The 15,813-nt window shown below is 45.8% G+C and overlaps 1 protein-coding gene across 1 annotated transcript in view; it reads left to right on the top strand.

Moving 5' to 3' along the window:
- Positions 1 to 245: 245 nt before the first annotated feature.
- TMEM72 (transmembrane protein 72) overlaps positions 246 to 15,813 on the top strand; it is a 30,501-nt gene continuing 14,933 nt past the window's right edge. Inside the window, exon 1 of the mRNA XM_025466414.3 lies at positions 246 to 586. Within this exon, the coding sequence (XP_025322199.1) occupies positions 517 to 586 (70 nt within the window). The 5' untranslated portion in view covers positions 246 to 516. The remainder of the gene's footprint in view (positions 587 to 15,813) is intronic.

Here is a 15,813-nt window from a genome sequence, read left to right as displayed (position 1 = left end):
CTACACACAGACCACCACAGACCTGTCACCTCTAGACGCCAACCGTCCTAGACCTTGTGGGCCTGAAGCCCAGGTGTGACTTTCTCAAAGCTGACCTGTAAGAAAGGGCCGGATCTGGCTCCTCGACTCTCCTCCCACCCAGAAATGGTTAATTGCCAGCTCCAGGCTTCCTCCAGCCCAGCCCTAATTGGCCCGATCTCAAGCGGCTGGCCGTGCTGGAGCTGCAGCAGCTCCAAGCCAGGCTGGAGCTGCACAGAGCAGCAGGGGCATTCTTCCAAGGTAATGATTAAGCCAAGTGTCTGGCAAGGGCACAGGCAGCAAAGCCGGGAAGGTGAGCCCTATTCACACCTCAGCCAGGCTGAGGTGGCCAGGACTGGTTTGGAAGGCAGGGCCCCAGGGCACGGGGGCCCAGAGCCGACAGCCACAGCCTCCCTCTGCACACGGGCATCCAGGAGTATCTCAGGCTGAAGCCTCCACTGCCTGCCCCACTGGGACCCTGCCCTCAACCCTGGCACCATGAAGCTGCAGATGTTCTGGACTGGTCTGGAATACACCTGCCGGCTCCTGGGCATCACCACTGCTGCAGGTAAGACCCGCCTCCCAGCTGCCATCCCCTATGCCTGGGCACTGTCACCCAGGCTGCTTGAGGGGTGGGAGCCAGCCGGCTGGGACAGATGGACACCTCTGGCCACATCTGCCCTCACTTTTGTTCCCAGTGCCTCCAGAAACACTACTCTGCAGGGCAGCAGCAGGTGCAGTGGGGTGAGCCTGGGTGATGGAAGCACTCTCCACTTGGCAAGCCAGCACCCATGTGACCTTGGGAGCCTCAGTGTCCTAATCTGGAAAATGAGTTGAGAAGATCTGCACTACCTCCTTGAGGGCTCTTATGAGGTGGATATAGGAGCTGAAGGTGGAGGTATAAAAGGCCAAGACAAATGTGAGAATCAGTCACCTCACTGTATAGTTTTGAAGATGGTCAACAGAGATCATCATGTTTTATACAGACCACAGCTCCATTTTATGGAAAGAGAATTCTCAGTACTTAGGACAGGCCAAGCTCTAGCACTGGCCATGGAGATCCTGAGCTTCCCTTGGCCCACGTCCACCTCATTAACAGAAAGTCCTGTAGAAACCCAGACCCCCTCTCTGTGGCCTGACTGCAAGAACACACTGGGTTTGGAGTAGAAACGGTTCCCTCTGCTGGGCTTCTCTCCCTCATCCAGCCTGAGGCTGCTCAACTCCCAGAGATGAACCAGAGCAACCACAATCCTGAGTTATGCCTGCTTACTTCCCCAGCCCAGACCCTTACCTTTAGCCCCCCAGGACCCCACATGGCCAGGGTCTGCATGCAGGAAGTGAGAAGACAGCATTCTGAGCTCTTAGCTCTGGGCCCCATGTCCCTTGGGAACATGGAAGAGACACACATTGCTCACCAAGTCCATCCTCACCATTGGACAAAATCTAATATCAGTCTTGGCAAATGGGAAATGTCCCCCAGCTCAGACTCCAGTCAGGCTGGTTCCTGCCCCCACCCTGTCATTTGCTGATGTGTGACTTTGGGACAGCTGAGCCACCCAGACCCTCTGTGATGCCACTCTCTGATCTGGACCTGCTGACCAGGTGTTTTGGAGGATCAAGGATGCACAAACTGAGCAGAGCTCAATGGAATTAGGAGAAGCCTGTGTGACCTGGTTCAGAGCTTGGTGGGGAGGCTGGCCAGTGGGCTCTTCTAGTGTCTAGGTCCTCAGCACAAAAACTTAGCTGTTGGAGAAGATCTAATGCCACCCCTCCTGTTACAAGATGGAACACTTGGGCCCAAATACAGTCAATAACCTTGTCCAAGGTCACACTGCAGATCAGAGGGACAGCTGATCTGGAGCCCAGGTGCCTCAATTTTTTAAAGGGCCAGGACTCTGGCCAAAGAACGCCCTGCTTCCCAGACTAGGAAACCCCACCCAGTGGACACCAGGAAGGGTCTGGAATTTCTCTGCTGAGGGCTCTGAGTAAATGGGCTTGTGGGGGAGCCCATTCCAGCCTCTGCCAGAACCATCTTATCACCTACATGTAAGGGAATGCCTGCCAAGACCCACAACTTCTCATCTGAGGATAAGAAGGTAAACCTAAATAGGGTTTCTGTGTCTGGGGTTCAAGTCCTATTGTACCCCTGTTGATCTGAGCACACCCAGCTCTCCTATAGGCCTTGGCTTCCAGAGAGGTAAAATGCACCCTTTTCAGCTATCAGGTATCTTGGTAATAATTTCCCTTGCTACATTCTGCTCAGAGCTGAGGACTGCCTCCTGTCAGAAAGCTGTTTTTAAGATACATGTGTTTTTCTAATAGCCTAGCAAAAGACAGTTTAAAAGTTTGATTTATCTTCAGACACACACACACACACACACACACACACACACACACACACACAATTCCTCTTAACCACAACTCTTATCTCTGTGCAGAGGGCTGCCGTTAATGCTGAAGATGGGCCTTCTGCTTGGTTTTGATATAGGATCCAGGCTAAAAATAGGGCATCAGTTGCCTTTTAATGGCCAGGCTTTCCAATAATCTTGTTTGAGCTTTCTAGAGTGCTGGGAGCAAGTGGGAAGCTAGAGAGAGGGGCTTTGATACTCATGGGCAAATCTCAAGTTTCTTCCAGCATCACTAAATTCCTGGACTGTTTCCAGCGGGTAAGATTTGCAAATTCCTTATTCCCTTAAGCCTCTTGTTGTTGAAATCTCTGTTGAAAATCTGGGCCTCATTTATAGTGGCATTGCTACTAGAAAGGAAGTAAGACTTGAGACAGAGGCTGTCATTTTGCAGAAACCCCAGGAGACCTAAGGTAGCCCCTGGTCCTTCTATGAGAAGAAGTATTAGATTCTCCAGAAGCTAGGAAAAGTATGTGGCCCAAGGTTACCCAGAGTGTCACATGCAGGAACCAAGCAGCTGCTAATCCAGCAGCTTCTTCTCTGGATCCCTTTCCCCTCTGTGGATGGAATCTAGGACTGTTACAGATCCCAAGGGTATCAAACCCTAGAAGACTCCACCAGGATGGCAAGGCCCAGTGGTGATGGCCTGGCTGGATGAGTTCATCTCTTCTTCTCCTCCCAGCCACTCTGGATGAAGCTTCATCAGGATGTCCAGTTGTCCCATGGGCCATTGCTGCCCCAGCCCCATGCCCAGCCCCATACCAACAGTGGGCACAGAGCATTGCCACTGCTAAACAGAGGAAGACAGGCCACAAACAGATAGCACCCACTGAAGCACTGAAAGTGTTTCTAAAATTAGAAAATTGTCTCCCATTAGACCTTTTTTGTGACTTTGAGCCAGTTATAAGATTTCCAGGTCATGACAGAGCTTCTCCCCAACATTTGTCTTACACTTGGCTAGCTTCACTCATTTGTATTACCTCTCTGGTATGGAAGACTCTGTGTGTGTGTGTGTGTGTGTGTGTGTGTGTGTGTGTGTGTGTGTTAATGCACACATGTGTGACCACTAGTGTCTCTCCGGCTGAGATGTGGCTCCAGGAATCACCCAAAGAGACAAACACAACTGGGGAACTACAAACAGATTGTGAGTGCTCCACACCTCCCTGTGCCAGACTCCCACTTGTCCAACCTTCAAAGCAGGTTCTCACTGTGTCCACATAAAGGCAAGGCCATGACATCCTGAGTTAGAGACTCGGGCCTCAAAGGATGCTCAGCCCTGTGATGTATTTTCACTACAAATCAACCATCAGAGAAGGGAACCTGGGAAGTGGGTTTTAACTGAGATGGGAGCACAGAGGTATGGGGTACCCTTTCTCTGTCCCACAGGACTAGTCCCCATCCCTGTTCTTAGAAAGCAGAATTGGCTTCCCTTTGAACTTCCACAATCCTCTTAATCCCTGAGGGACAATCTCCATGAAGTAGCTCGCCACTCCTCAGCCCCAGTCCCAAGTCTGTGGGGAAGAGAATGGAAAGAACCCACTGTGTCAGCCCTTTGTTGAGACTCTTGCAACTTTCTCAGAGCCAGGGTACTCAAGACTGAGGTTCTTACTGCCAGCACTTGAGGGATTTCTTCACTCTTCCAACTCTACTCCGGGGTAATAACTGATAACGACTATTATTTGAGTATTCACTGTGAGTCAAGCTCTGACTGCATGTTTCAAATGTAGTATTTCCTTTTACCCTCATAACTACCCTTTGAATCATCATCATGCTCATTGTCACCCCCACTGTATGTGAGGGGAATCTGAGGCTTGGTAAGGTGAAACATCTTGCTCGGGGTCTCACAACAACCAGGAACAAAATGGCAAGACTAACTGATAAGGATCTATTCCTGAGATCTTACTCTTAATCAATGTGTCCTCCACCTAAATCAGGCTAAAGGATATGTCTTTCTATGTCTTGGCAACCCCAAGATACAAGATACAAAACACACAAAGGGTACCAAGGAGGCTTGTCTGAGACCATACCAAACACAGGCTCAAGCAGGTAGGGTCATGGTGAGGTTGGGCACAGTTACACTGAAGGATAGTAAGCATGATCAAATACTTCCTAAATCTAAAGACACTGATATTTGATCCATATGCTCATTTTCTCTCTCTGAATAATTGCTGTGCATACTTTGACTGGCACTACCGTAACCATCCAGCCAAATCCTCTCCTGGACCTCATCAGAGGACAGACAAATCTGTTCACATTTCCAGAGGGAACTATCACATCAGGATCTTCTATTTGTGGGTCCAGAGATGCATAACTGAGAACAACAGTAAGATAAAGTAATAATCTGGCTAAAACCCTACCAGTGTCTATGAGGGCCAAATGCTGATCTTGGTACTATTTTACAAGTGAGAAAACTAAAGATCAGAATGTTCAAGTAGCTTGACACAGGTCGCACAGCCAGTAGACAGCAGATCTGGTGTTGGAGGTCCAGTCTGCCCACTCACAGGGCAGTGATGCAGGGGCACATCCGGGGACTGTCAGCATACTGCTCCCAGAGAAGGGCACTACACAGCCAACAGGGAAATGGGCTGTGGAGACAAAGTCATTTTGAACGAGCCCCATTTGCCAGGCTAACGTGCTCTTTCTCACAAATCAACTATTTTAGAGCAACCTGGAATCACTTAGGGGTTTTGTTTTGTTCCAGGTTTTTGACCCATTAACTTCTTTTCTACATAAAGGACAGAACCACATTCCCAACAGCCCCACTCCTTGCCAACACTCAGTTTGAAATGGAGATTTGCCTTATTAATATAGCCTAAGACAAAAGAAACATTTAAAACCAGATGTTCTCATTATTTTTTAAAGAGTACAGCAAATGCATAGTTTGACCTTAGCCCTATCAAAGCCTTAAACAAAAAAAAACCTAATGCTTCTGAGGCAACCACTTTCGGCCTTCTATGCTAACTTCCATCCTTCTTAAATGTATCCCCGTGATGATCTCTTGCCATCTAAGGAAACTTCAATGTACTTCAACGTGTCCATCAGTGGATTTATTACCCAAGCAAGACCATTGTTTTCAGATCCTCCAAATGGATGTTGACTGTTTTTCTTTTCCAGTCTGATTGTCTCAATAAGTAAATGAAATATCTCTACCTCTCTTCCACTGTCTTACCACTGGTTTTGTTCAAACATTTTTTTCTTTACTTCCTTGTGCCTATGTCTTTCTTAGATTTAGAACAAGGAAACTACATTTAGGACTCATTTATTCAACAAACATTTGCTGAGTTCCCATTTTGTGTAATGTAAACACATAGATTAGGATAGTGTGACCCCTACCCTTGAGAAGCACATGATATGACCAAGAAGACAAGCTCCAAAAATACATCCCAGCACAAAGCACTGCAGTTCAGAGTTTGGAGGAGTGAATTTGTGTCCTACTAATTGTGAGATGTGTGACCTTAGGCATGTGACCTAACCAGTTTAAACATCAGTTTTTTCACCTATGAAATGGGGATAATGAGTGTATCTACCTGCTGGGGTTGTGAGAATTCAACGAAACAATGACTCAAGCAGCAAACTGCCTGGCACATAGATTCTCAGTCAGTGCTGGTTAATTTTTAGAGGAAATATGTAGAACACAGGGACTATGTAGCATGAGTGATGAGCTCTTCCAGAAGAAAGACCAGAGGAAAGGAACAAAGCAGGCTATGACCCTTGAAGCTGCAAAGTGAGGAAGGAGTTAGAATGTGAAGTCTTTTGCTGAGTAACATTTTTCTTCACATTTCAAGGTTGGGTCATTATCAGCCCTCAGGAAATTGATTACTTCTATACTACATACAGTAACCAAATCAGAAGGAAGATGGTAGCTTCATTTTTTTATGGCCAGACAATTCTCTTAAAATTGTCCTTAGTTCTAAACAACCAAAGAGGGCTATTATCCAAAAGGAATGTCCTTAGATATAAGTGGCAGATGCTGAAGTGAGAGAGCCTTCTGTGGGCTCCACCTGAACCTTCCTAGATTGCAGATACCAGGTGAAGATCTGATGAAGACACATGGCTCATGCGGCATAGAAGGAGAGTAACTGGAGGCATAGTCATTGTTTCTGGCACCAGGAAATCTGTCATGTGAAAGAGTGATCAGATGCATTATTTTTGAATGAGAAAGAATAAGAAGCAAATACCTTGGGCTAATACTCTGACCTGAAATTAAGACCTAGAAGAAATTTTCCCCGTAGGTCCTTGCCAGAAAGATGCTATTCTGTGTTACAGGCAATATCCTTAATAGTATCAGTGAACCCTGCAGGGCTGTAAAAATCTCATCATCAAAAAGTAGCATATCAGCATACTATTTATTCTACACAAACTTTCCTGAAGTCTGAAAAGGAAAGAATACTTTTCAACTCATTCTATAGGACTAACATTACTCTAATACCAAAACCAGACAAAAGCATCATAAAGAAACTACAGACATATATCCCCCAAAACACAGTGGTAAAAATCCAAACAATGTTTTAGCAAATCAAAAAAAATATATATGTTAAGTGGATAGTATATCATAAACAAGTGACATTTATCCAGAAATTAAAGTTGCTTTATTTTTAAAAAATATTATTTATTTATTTATTCATGAGAGACACAGAGAGAAAGGCAGAGACATAGGCAGAGGGAGAAGTAGGCTCCATGCAGGGAGCCCAATGTGGGACTCGATCCCCAGACCCCAGGATAATGCCCTGAGCCAAAGGCAGACGCTCACCCATTGAGCACCCGGTCGTCCCATTAAAGTTGCTTTAATATTTGAAAATCAATATAACTCACCATGTTAACAAACTAAAAAAGAAAAGCTTTTTATACTTTATATATTTATTTATATTATTATCAGAATAGACACAGAGAAGGTATTTTACAAAATTCAGCATTGTTTCCTGACAAAAATCATCATCAAACTGGGAATAGAAGAAAACTTTCTCAACTTAGAAACGGCATTAAAAAAAAAAACAAAAAAACCTACAAGTACTTACAAGTAAAAGATCAAATGTTCTTCCCCTGAATTAGTAATAAGACAAGGATGTTCACTCTTGCCACTTCTAGCAAACTCTGTATTAAAGATTCTAGCCAGCAAAATAAGGCAAGAAAAAGAAATAAAATGCATACAGACCAGCAAGGAAGAAGCAAAACTTGTTATTCACAGAAAACATGATCATCTATGGAAAATCTGATGGACTCTACCAGAAAAGCTACTAGATCCAATAAAGGGTTTAGTAAGGTTGCAGAAGACAAAATCAATACACAACAGCCAATCATATTTCTATATACTAGCAACAAAAAATTAGAAAATGAAAACTTTTAAATACAATTTACAATAGAATCAAAAATATAAAGTACTTGGGGATAAATATGACCCCAAATGTGTAAATAAAGTTTCCTGTACACTGGAAACTAAAAAATCGCTGAAAGGTAGTTTTTACTAAAATAAATGGCCTTAAAAAATGGAGAAATATACCCTGCTCATGGGTCAGAAGACTCAACATTGTTAAGAGGTCAATTCCTCCCAAAACTGCTGTATGGTTTAAATGCAAACCCAATCAAAATCCCAATAGAGTCTTTTCTAGTGCTCGCTTCGGCAGCACATATACCAATAGAGTCTTTTCTAAAACTTGAAGGTCTTTCTAAAATTCACATAGAAATGCAAAGTTCCTAATACAACTAAAACAATTTTGCAATCAAAGAGCAAAGTTAAGACATTAACACTACCTGATATCACTTACTAGAAGTCTACAAAATCAAGGCAATACAGTATTGTAACAAAGAAAGACGAATAAATTAATGGAACAGAATAGAGTACAAAAATAAACCTATACATATATAAACAACAGACTTTTGACAAAAATATGGAGACAATTTAGTGTAGAAAGGATAACTTTTTCAACAAATGGTACTGAACAATATCCATTTACCAAAAAAAAAGTCTATTTATACCTTATACCATACACAAAGAAAGACTAAAATGGATTCTAGACCTAAATGTGAAACCTAAAACTAGAAAATGTTTATTTTTCTAAAGCTTTTAGTTTATCTATCTATCTATCTATCTATCTATCTATCTATCTATTTATTTGAGAGAGAGAGAGACAGAGGGCAGAGGGAGGAGCAGAGGGAGGGCGACAAACAGACTCTGTGATAAGCCTGGAGCCGAACTTGGGGCTCAATCCCATGGCCCCGAGAGCATGACTTGAGCCTAAATCAAGAGTTGCACATTTACCCAACTGAGCCACCCAGGAGCCCCTAAAACTACAAAATTTTAGATAATAAACCCTAAGTAATGAGTTAGGCAGCTATTTCCTATTTATAATATCAAAAGTTCAATCCACAAAACAACAAATTGATAAATTGCATGCCATCAAAATTTAAAACTTCCCGTTTTGAAATACAACGTTAAAGAGAATGAAAAAACAAGTTAACAAAGTGATATGATGGCAAATAAGCCCATGAAAAGATGTTCCACATCATTAGTCATCAAGGAAATGCAAATCAAAAGTAAAATGAGCTACGACTACATAGTACTAGAATGGCTTAAAATAAAGAAACTTACCATATCAAGTGCTGAATGTTGGCAAGGATGTGGAACTCTCATATACTACTGATGGTAATGTAAACTGGTGCACTCACTTTGGGAATGATTTTGGCAGTTTCTTAAAAAATTAGACATATACCGGGGCACCTGGGTGGCTCAGTGGTTGAGCATCTGTCTTTGGCTCAAGTTGTGATCCCGGGGTCCTGGGATTGAGTCCCACATCAGGCTCCCCACAGAGAGTCTGCTTCTCTCCCTGACTATGTCTCTGCCTCTCTCCATGTGTCTCTCACGAATAAATAAAATCTAAAAAAAAAAAAAAAAATTAGACATATACCTACCATATAATCCAATCATTCCCCTCCAGCTATTTATATGATCTAATCATTCTGCTCCTAGCTATTTATACCCAAGAGAAAAGAAAGCAAAGTCCAACAAAAGTTGTACATGAAAGTTCATAGCATCTTTATTTGTAATAGCCAGAAGCTAGAGAAAATTCAAATGCCCGCCAACAGGTGAGTTATAAAATAACTAAGGCATTCCATACTACTTACAATAGAAAGGCATCGCTACTGATACATGCTACCACATGGATAAACCTCAATATAATCATACTGATTGAAAGTAGATAGGAAAAAAAAAAAAAGAGTACATACTCTATGACTCCATTTTTGTAAACGTCTAGAAAATGCAAACTAATCTCTAGTGACCAAAAGCAGATGGGTGGTTGTCTGGGGGTGGATAGAAGCATGAGAAGGTATTATTATAAGGATACAAGGGCCATTCTGCTTTCTGATGTCCCTCCATGTTTGGCTCAGGTAGAGGTGCATGATAATGGCAGGTGCAGGAGAGAGCAGGCCCAGTTCATGAACCCATTTCACATTTTTGCTTGCACGGTGCCTGATCATATCCTCTTCCCAAAGCAAGTCAACATTGCTAAGCTCAGATTCAAGGGATGGGGAAACAGGCTTCACTTTAGTGAGGGGGACTGCAAACATAACAAAGAGTGTGGACATAGAGAGAGGCATTATTACAATCTACCACAAGGCCTCCTTCAAGTCCAAACAAAATAAATCTCCTCGCTGGTCAACTTTGGTCTATAGCTCATGTTTGGAGAATCAAGTTTAGAGAATCCAAACTGGTGCACTCTCTTGCCTCCAGGAAATTCTCCCTACACAAGCTTGTGAGAGGTGCTGGGGTACTGAGTGCCACACTATACTCTAAAATATCTTCTACTTGAATACCTAGTATTTTCTACTATAAAATCATGGCATTTTCTCACAGTGCCTCTGAACCCTGGCTCATACGCATCAGCTAGACCTTTCTGCCATGCTTAGACTCTGTCACAGCTTCTCCCGAGTTAAGAAGCCTACAACTACTACTTTATTATCTCAATGGGTTCTTAGCCACTGGTTCCAACATCTTCATGTTCTTAGAAATGGCGCAAACCTAGCTTTTACCTCTATAAGCAGCCTTGACTCTTTCAGAACCTAAACTATCCCCAGCCATTGTCATCAGCTGGTATATCCTTACCTGAAATGTCCTTAAAGACCCCAAGACCTGTAGGAGACACACTATACTTGAGGATGAAGAGGAGCAATGATTATAATAACAGGATGAGTTATGAGGCTGCCCTCAACAGCAGTGAATATGACATTCTCACCCTTCCCCCAGGCATCCAGAGCCAACATCACTGCCTGGTATGAAAAGCGGGAACTGTGACCTCTAGTGACCTCTGTTGCCCGCAGAGCAGTGCACTAAATGTAAGACGGACATTAAAACTCAACCTAGTGATGAAATAAGAACCAACCATGAGGCCAGTCACGGGACGAAAGCAGCAAAGGACCGGAGGCCACCAGGATAGCCTCTTGGCAGTCAGCACCATGACAGGCCACATCCTCATGAGCACACCAGCCTAAGCCCTTGGCATCCCTAGCAGCTTGCACAGAGGACATGACACAAGAGATGTTGAAGTGGATGGGGCTTTGGACTCTTGACATCCCAATCAGGCCTGCAGAAGGGACCTAAGACAAGAAATCAATGAACAACATCAGTGTATAAAGAAGAACCCTTTAACCATAATAAAAATGCGCATTAATGGAGGAAAGGATGAGAATAAACCCTCTCCTCCCCCTTGAGAATGCTTGCCTCTCTCAAGCAGGAACAACCTTCTTTTCCTGATAATTCTATTATCAGGAAATAATAGAATTTAGATAATAGAATAGATAATTCTCATCATCTACATTTGCACAGTACTCTATCATTTACTAAGACTGAATGTTCACAGCCATTTACGCATGCTTTTATTATCCCCATTTTCTGGAAGAGGAAGCAGATGAGACAGTTATGATTTGCTTGAGGAACCAGGACTCGGCTTTCCTGATCAAGCTGTGATCTCTCTCTGCTACAGCACAGCACCCTTGAAGCTTCCACCCACATTCTGAGACCAGAGCTTCAGGATGCCCAGGAGGATGCACGGAAGGTGGTGCACCATGGGGTCTTGGTCCAGAATCTCTGCTCCCTGCTAACCTGAACTAGAACAAGCCACTCAGGAAGGTTATTCAGAAGAAAGCCCTGGCCCCTAGGAGAAGAAAATGTTGTGCCTCGACCCAGACAAGAGGGATAGAGAGTAGAGGGAAGGGGACAAAAGGAGGAGGCCAGGCTTATGCACAAATGTTTGTGGAGGAAGAGCTGGCTTTGACTGGCACCAAGTAAGAAGCCTACCAGGGGGCTGTGCAGGAGGAGTGAGACAGAAGAGCAGGGCAGATGGCACCAGAGTGGGCTCATAACGTGGTTCTGGGATGAGGAATAACAGGACCCCAAGAGACAGATAATAAGGACAGATGGAAGGAGTCAATGGGCCACTTAATGGTGGTATAAAAGCAGCTACCTTGCAACTCTACCCAGGACCCCTCCCACCTGCAGTGCAATCAAACAAACAAAAACAAAAACAAAACAAAACAAACAACAACAACAAAAAAAAAAACAAAACAAAACAGGGCAGCCCGGGTGGTTCAGTTAAAGGTTTAGTGCCGCCTTCGGCCCAGGGCATGATCCTGGAGACCCAAGATCGAGTCCCACGTCGTGCTCCCTGCATGGAGCCTGCTTCTCCCTCTGCCTGTGTCTCTGCTGCTGTCTCTCAGTCTATGTCTCTCATGAATAAATAAATAAAATCTTAAAAAAAAAAAACGCACATCTAGGAATCATGACTGTCCTTGGGGGCAATTTTTTCTTACCAAGAATTTATTATAATGAAGCCCTGATTCTGGGGCCATGTATAATATTTGTTTCCACTGTCAAACTCTCAACTCCTCTGTCTCCATGCCCAGCTCTGGGAAAAGGCCTTGGAGTCATTTGTTGAAGTGAATTGTTGGTACAGATTGCTCACACTGAACTAGAGTCCTAAGGAGGCAGAGTTTCAGAGATACCAGCCAGGCTGTCTTGTAAGGAGGAAGGAGGACCAGAAGTACAAGCCAAATTCCATGAGCAGCCAGAGGCTCCTGATCTCTGGGCCATGAACATCTCCAGAGGCCTCGGCTGGAAGCAACCATTCTGGTGGTCACCAAAGGGCCAATGCTGCCACTGCATGCCCTAGGAGTGAACACCTCCTTCCATGTAGGTTGAGCGCCTCTTTAAATTTATGGTGTGCCCCTTCTAATTTAGAGTGAGTACCTTTTTAAATTTAGAGTGAGCACCTCTTTGAACTTTCTGCCCAGGTGCCCTGCTCACTTCACCTTAGTCCTGGCTCTGCCGGACACAAAAACTTCTCTGTGTCTTACAGACAGCCCTGCCTCAATCTGGAAACCTGGCAGGATTTCCAGGTCCAATTCCACAAAGCAGAGACTGTACCCATTCTCATCCATGGGAACAGGAGGCCTCTGAGAGAGCAAGTGGTCTACATGTGCAGTCCTGGGGAGACAGACACACAGGAGACAGGATAAATGTCTTCTCCCAACCCAGTCCCATTTTTCACCTAACGCTCCTCCTTCCAATTTAAGGCCACACATCATGGTCATTTCGTGGCTTCTGAAATACTCCAGTTCTGGAAACTAGTCCCCTGGAAAAACATTTAGGAAACTGCAGACCCCCAGTCAAACAGTCTTGGGGTCCTATATCTATGTCATGTGGAACTCTAGTGCCTTCCAAAGATAGTTCATTCCCAGCACAGTTCAGTGAGAACAGCAGGCTAAGAGCTTCCATGGCAACGGCCGCTGTGGTTGTCCTGGCTGAGTAGTGGATACAATTCACAAAATTCTCCTAGAGTAGGGGGTCTCAATTTTTGCTTTCCTCACTTTTTCCACTGGGAATCTTCGTAAAATGAATCTGTAGAAAGGAGCTGCTCTATATTAGGCAAAGCCTCATAGATCCTACATGCAATCCTAACGTATTATACCACCAGTCGGATTCTACAGCCCAAAAGTAGTCGCCAGGAGCCACCCTGCTCCTGGGAGACTGCATCTCTCAGGCTGTGCCTGAATCTGAGCAGGAGGAGAGGTGCTGCAGGACCTAGGAGCCCACAGGCTGGCTTTCTGACAACCAAGCTGGGGACCAGTGAGAAGAGCCAAAAGCCCAAGGGGTCCTGAGGGCATGCTCACTGCTGAGAGTCAGAATATAGACCAGACACAGGGGCTTCTAGTCCAAAAATCTCAGGTAGTTAAGAGGATAGGATAAACTGCTTTTCCAGTTACCTGTGGCTGTGTTATAAAACCACTCTGAACCTGAATGACTTACAGCTACATCAATTTTATGATGCTTGAAATGTTGTGGCTTGGGAATTCAGTCAGGGAACAGTGGAGATGGCGCATCTCAGCTAGATGAGGGCTGGGATCTCAGGCGGAGTGGCTGCAATGGGTCCTCTAGGGCCAGACATCTGAGCCAGCTGGAGCTGGCTGTGCATCTCCGCCCACCCCACCCCACCCCCATCTCTTTCTCTAGCATTCTCTCTGCATGGTTCACTTGGGCTTCCTCGCACATGGTGGTCTCACGAGCATCAGACTTCTTAGGTGAAAGGGAGAGTGGCTGCCCCCAGAACAAGTAAAGAGGGCTGGGCAGAAACTTTGTGAATTAGCAGTGTAAACTCCTGACCTACATCATTCTACTGGACAAACCAGTCACTAAGCCCAGCCAACATTCAAGGGGAGGGGAGTTAGACTCTACCTCTTGATGAGGGGAGTTGCAAAGAATTTATGGGTAGCTACCATCTAATGCATCCTACTGTATTGCTATAATTAGGGGTATCTCTGTTACCTAACAGTGGAAAGTACCTGGGGGTCGATTCTTATTTTCTGCCACAGAGCCACCAATTACCTTACTAGGTCTGGTCTCTGGAAGTGTCGGCACCCCCAGGGAGCAGCAGGAATATCTTCACAAGGAGACCATTCCTGGCTCACTTACTTTAGTCATGGCAACTGGTGTGACATTCCGAAGCCCAGGAGACCTTTGAGGTTGAAAAGTGCTGGGGAGGAGAGTGAGTGCTCATGGAAGCAGGTCCAATCCCCAGGCTGATTGTCTGTACCCGGACTGTGGCATTAGAGGTTTCCCCGGCACCACCGGGCAGAGCTTTCTCCATGGACTTGGCTCCCTGAAGGCACAGCAGGAAGTTGCAAGGTGCAAGGAGACTTGAGGGTGTGGGCCCTGGAAGCCACACTGTCACTGCCCCAGGGTCGGACCAGTGATCTTACCCGGTTTCAGGAAGTGCACAGAGAAGCCCACAGAGCCACGGCTGCAGCAGCGGTTGCAGACTCTTATTCCTGCCACTCCGTGCTCCCGGCAGCACCTTGCCTTCCTTCTAGGGGAGGGGGGCGGGCTGTCTTCAGTTTACAGACAGAATGGAGCCTGCACTCAGCCTGCTCACAGGGTGTGTGGCCTCTTCCCTCCCTCCACAGCTCTTCATTTCCTGCATCCACAACAGTCTGCCCAAGCTTCAGCACGTAGCTCCTTTAACCTCCCACTCGTGCTTTACCCAGGCCTGGCACATGGGATGTGCCATAAATGAGGGTGCAGGCTGACTGCTGGGGACTTCGGACCCTGGCTTGCCAGAACAAGTCTTGGGTTGCCGGGTGGAACTGCCCTGGGCAAGGAGATCGCCTGTGGCTACTTCTGACATTCAAAAGAGAATTCTGTTCAGGCTGGGTGAGAAGCCCTGGGAGAGGGACAGGTGGGCGGTCACCACACTCACCTGCAGCTTAGCCTCTGGACAGGTCAGCAAGGCAGTGAAGTGGGAGTTTCCTGGCTCATTCTACGGCAGACATTACAGAAACCCATTCATAGCTGGGCTTGGGGGACACAGTGGTCCACTGCCCATGGCAACAAGGGTCTCATCCGTGTGACACCCCTCGCCACCCACCCCCCCGGGCCTTGGAGCCTCTGGACATCAGTCCTGGTCCGGGCTTCCCTCTGCCCTTGACCGCCAGCATGCTTTGGGCTGGGTGCTGCACTTCCAAGAGGCTTGTTGAGATTCTTCTATAAATAATATGGGGTTGATGACTCCCCCCTTGAGGGATGCAGCACAGACTAGACAAGATGCATGGGGGACTAGTGCAGAATACGGCACATGCTGGGACTTCGTTGAAAGGCAGCTGGGCTGGCATGCCCAGGGGGCTTCCAAATCCAAATGCCTTCTAGTCCCACACTTCTGCCTTCCACTACCCCCCTCCCAAAAAAAAAAAAAAAAAAACCCAGGATGCAATGGTGAGGCATGCCCTTCTCTGTGCCTGTGAAGCCTCCTTGTCGGAGCCCCCAGACAGAACCCACCCTCTCCTCCTGAGTCCCTGTGCCTACTGGCAGCCTAGCATGAAACACATGGACAAGGTCACCAGGGCAGAG

Source organism: Canis lupus, chromosome 28 (assembly GCF_003254725.2).
Source record: "Canis lupus dingo isolate Sandy chromosome 28, ASM325472v2, whole genome shotgun sequence".
NCBI classification, from domain to species: domain Eukaryota; kingdom Metazoa; phylum Chordata; class Mammalia; order Carnivora; family Canidae; genus Canis; species Canis lupus.
This window is presented reverse-complemented; position numbering and strand designations above follow the sequence as displayed.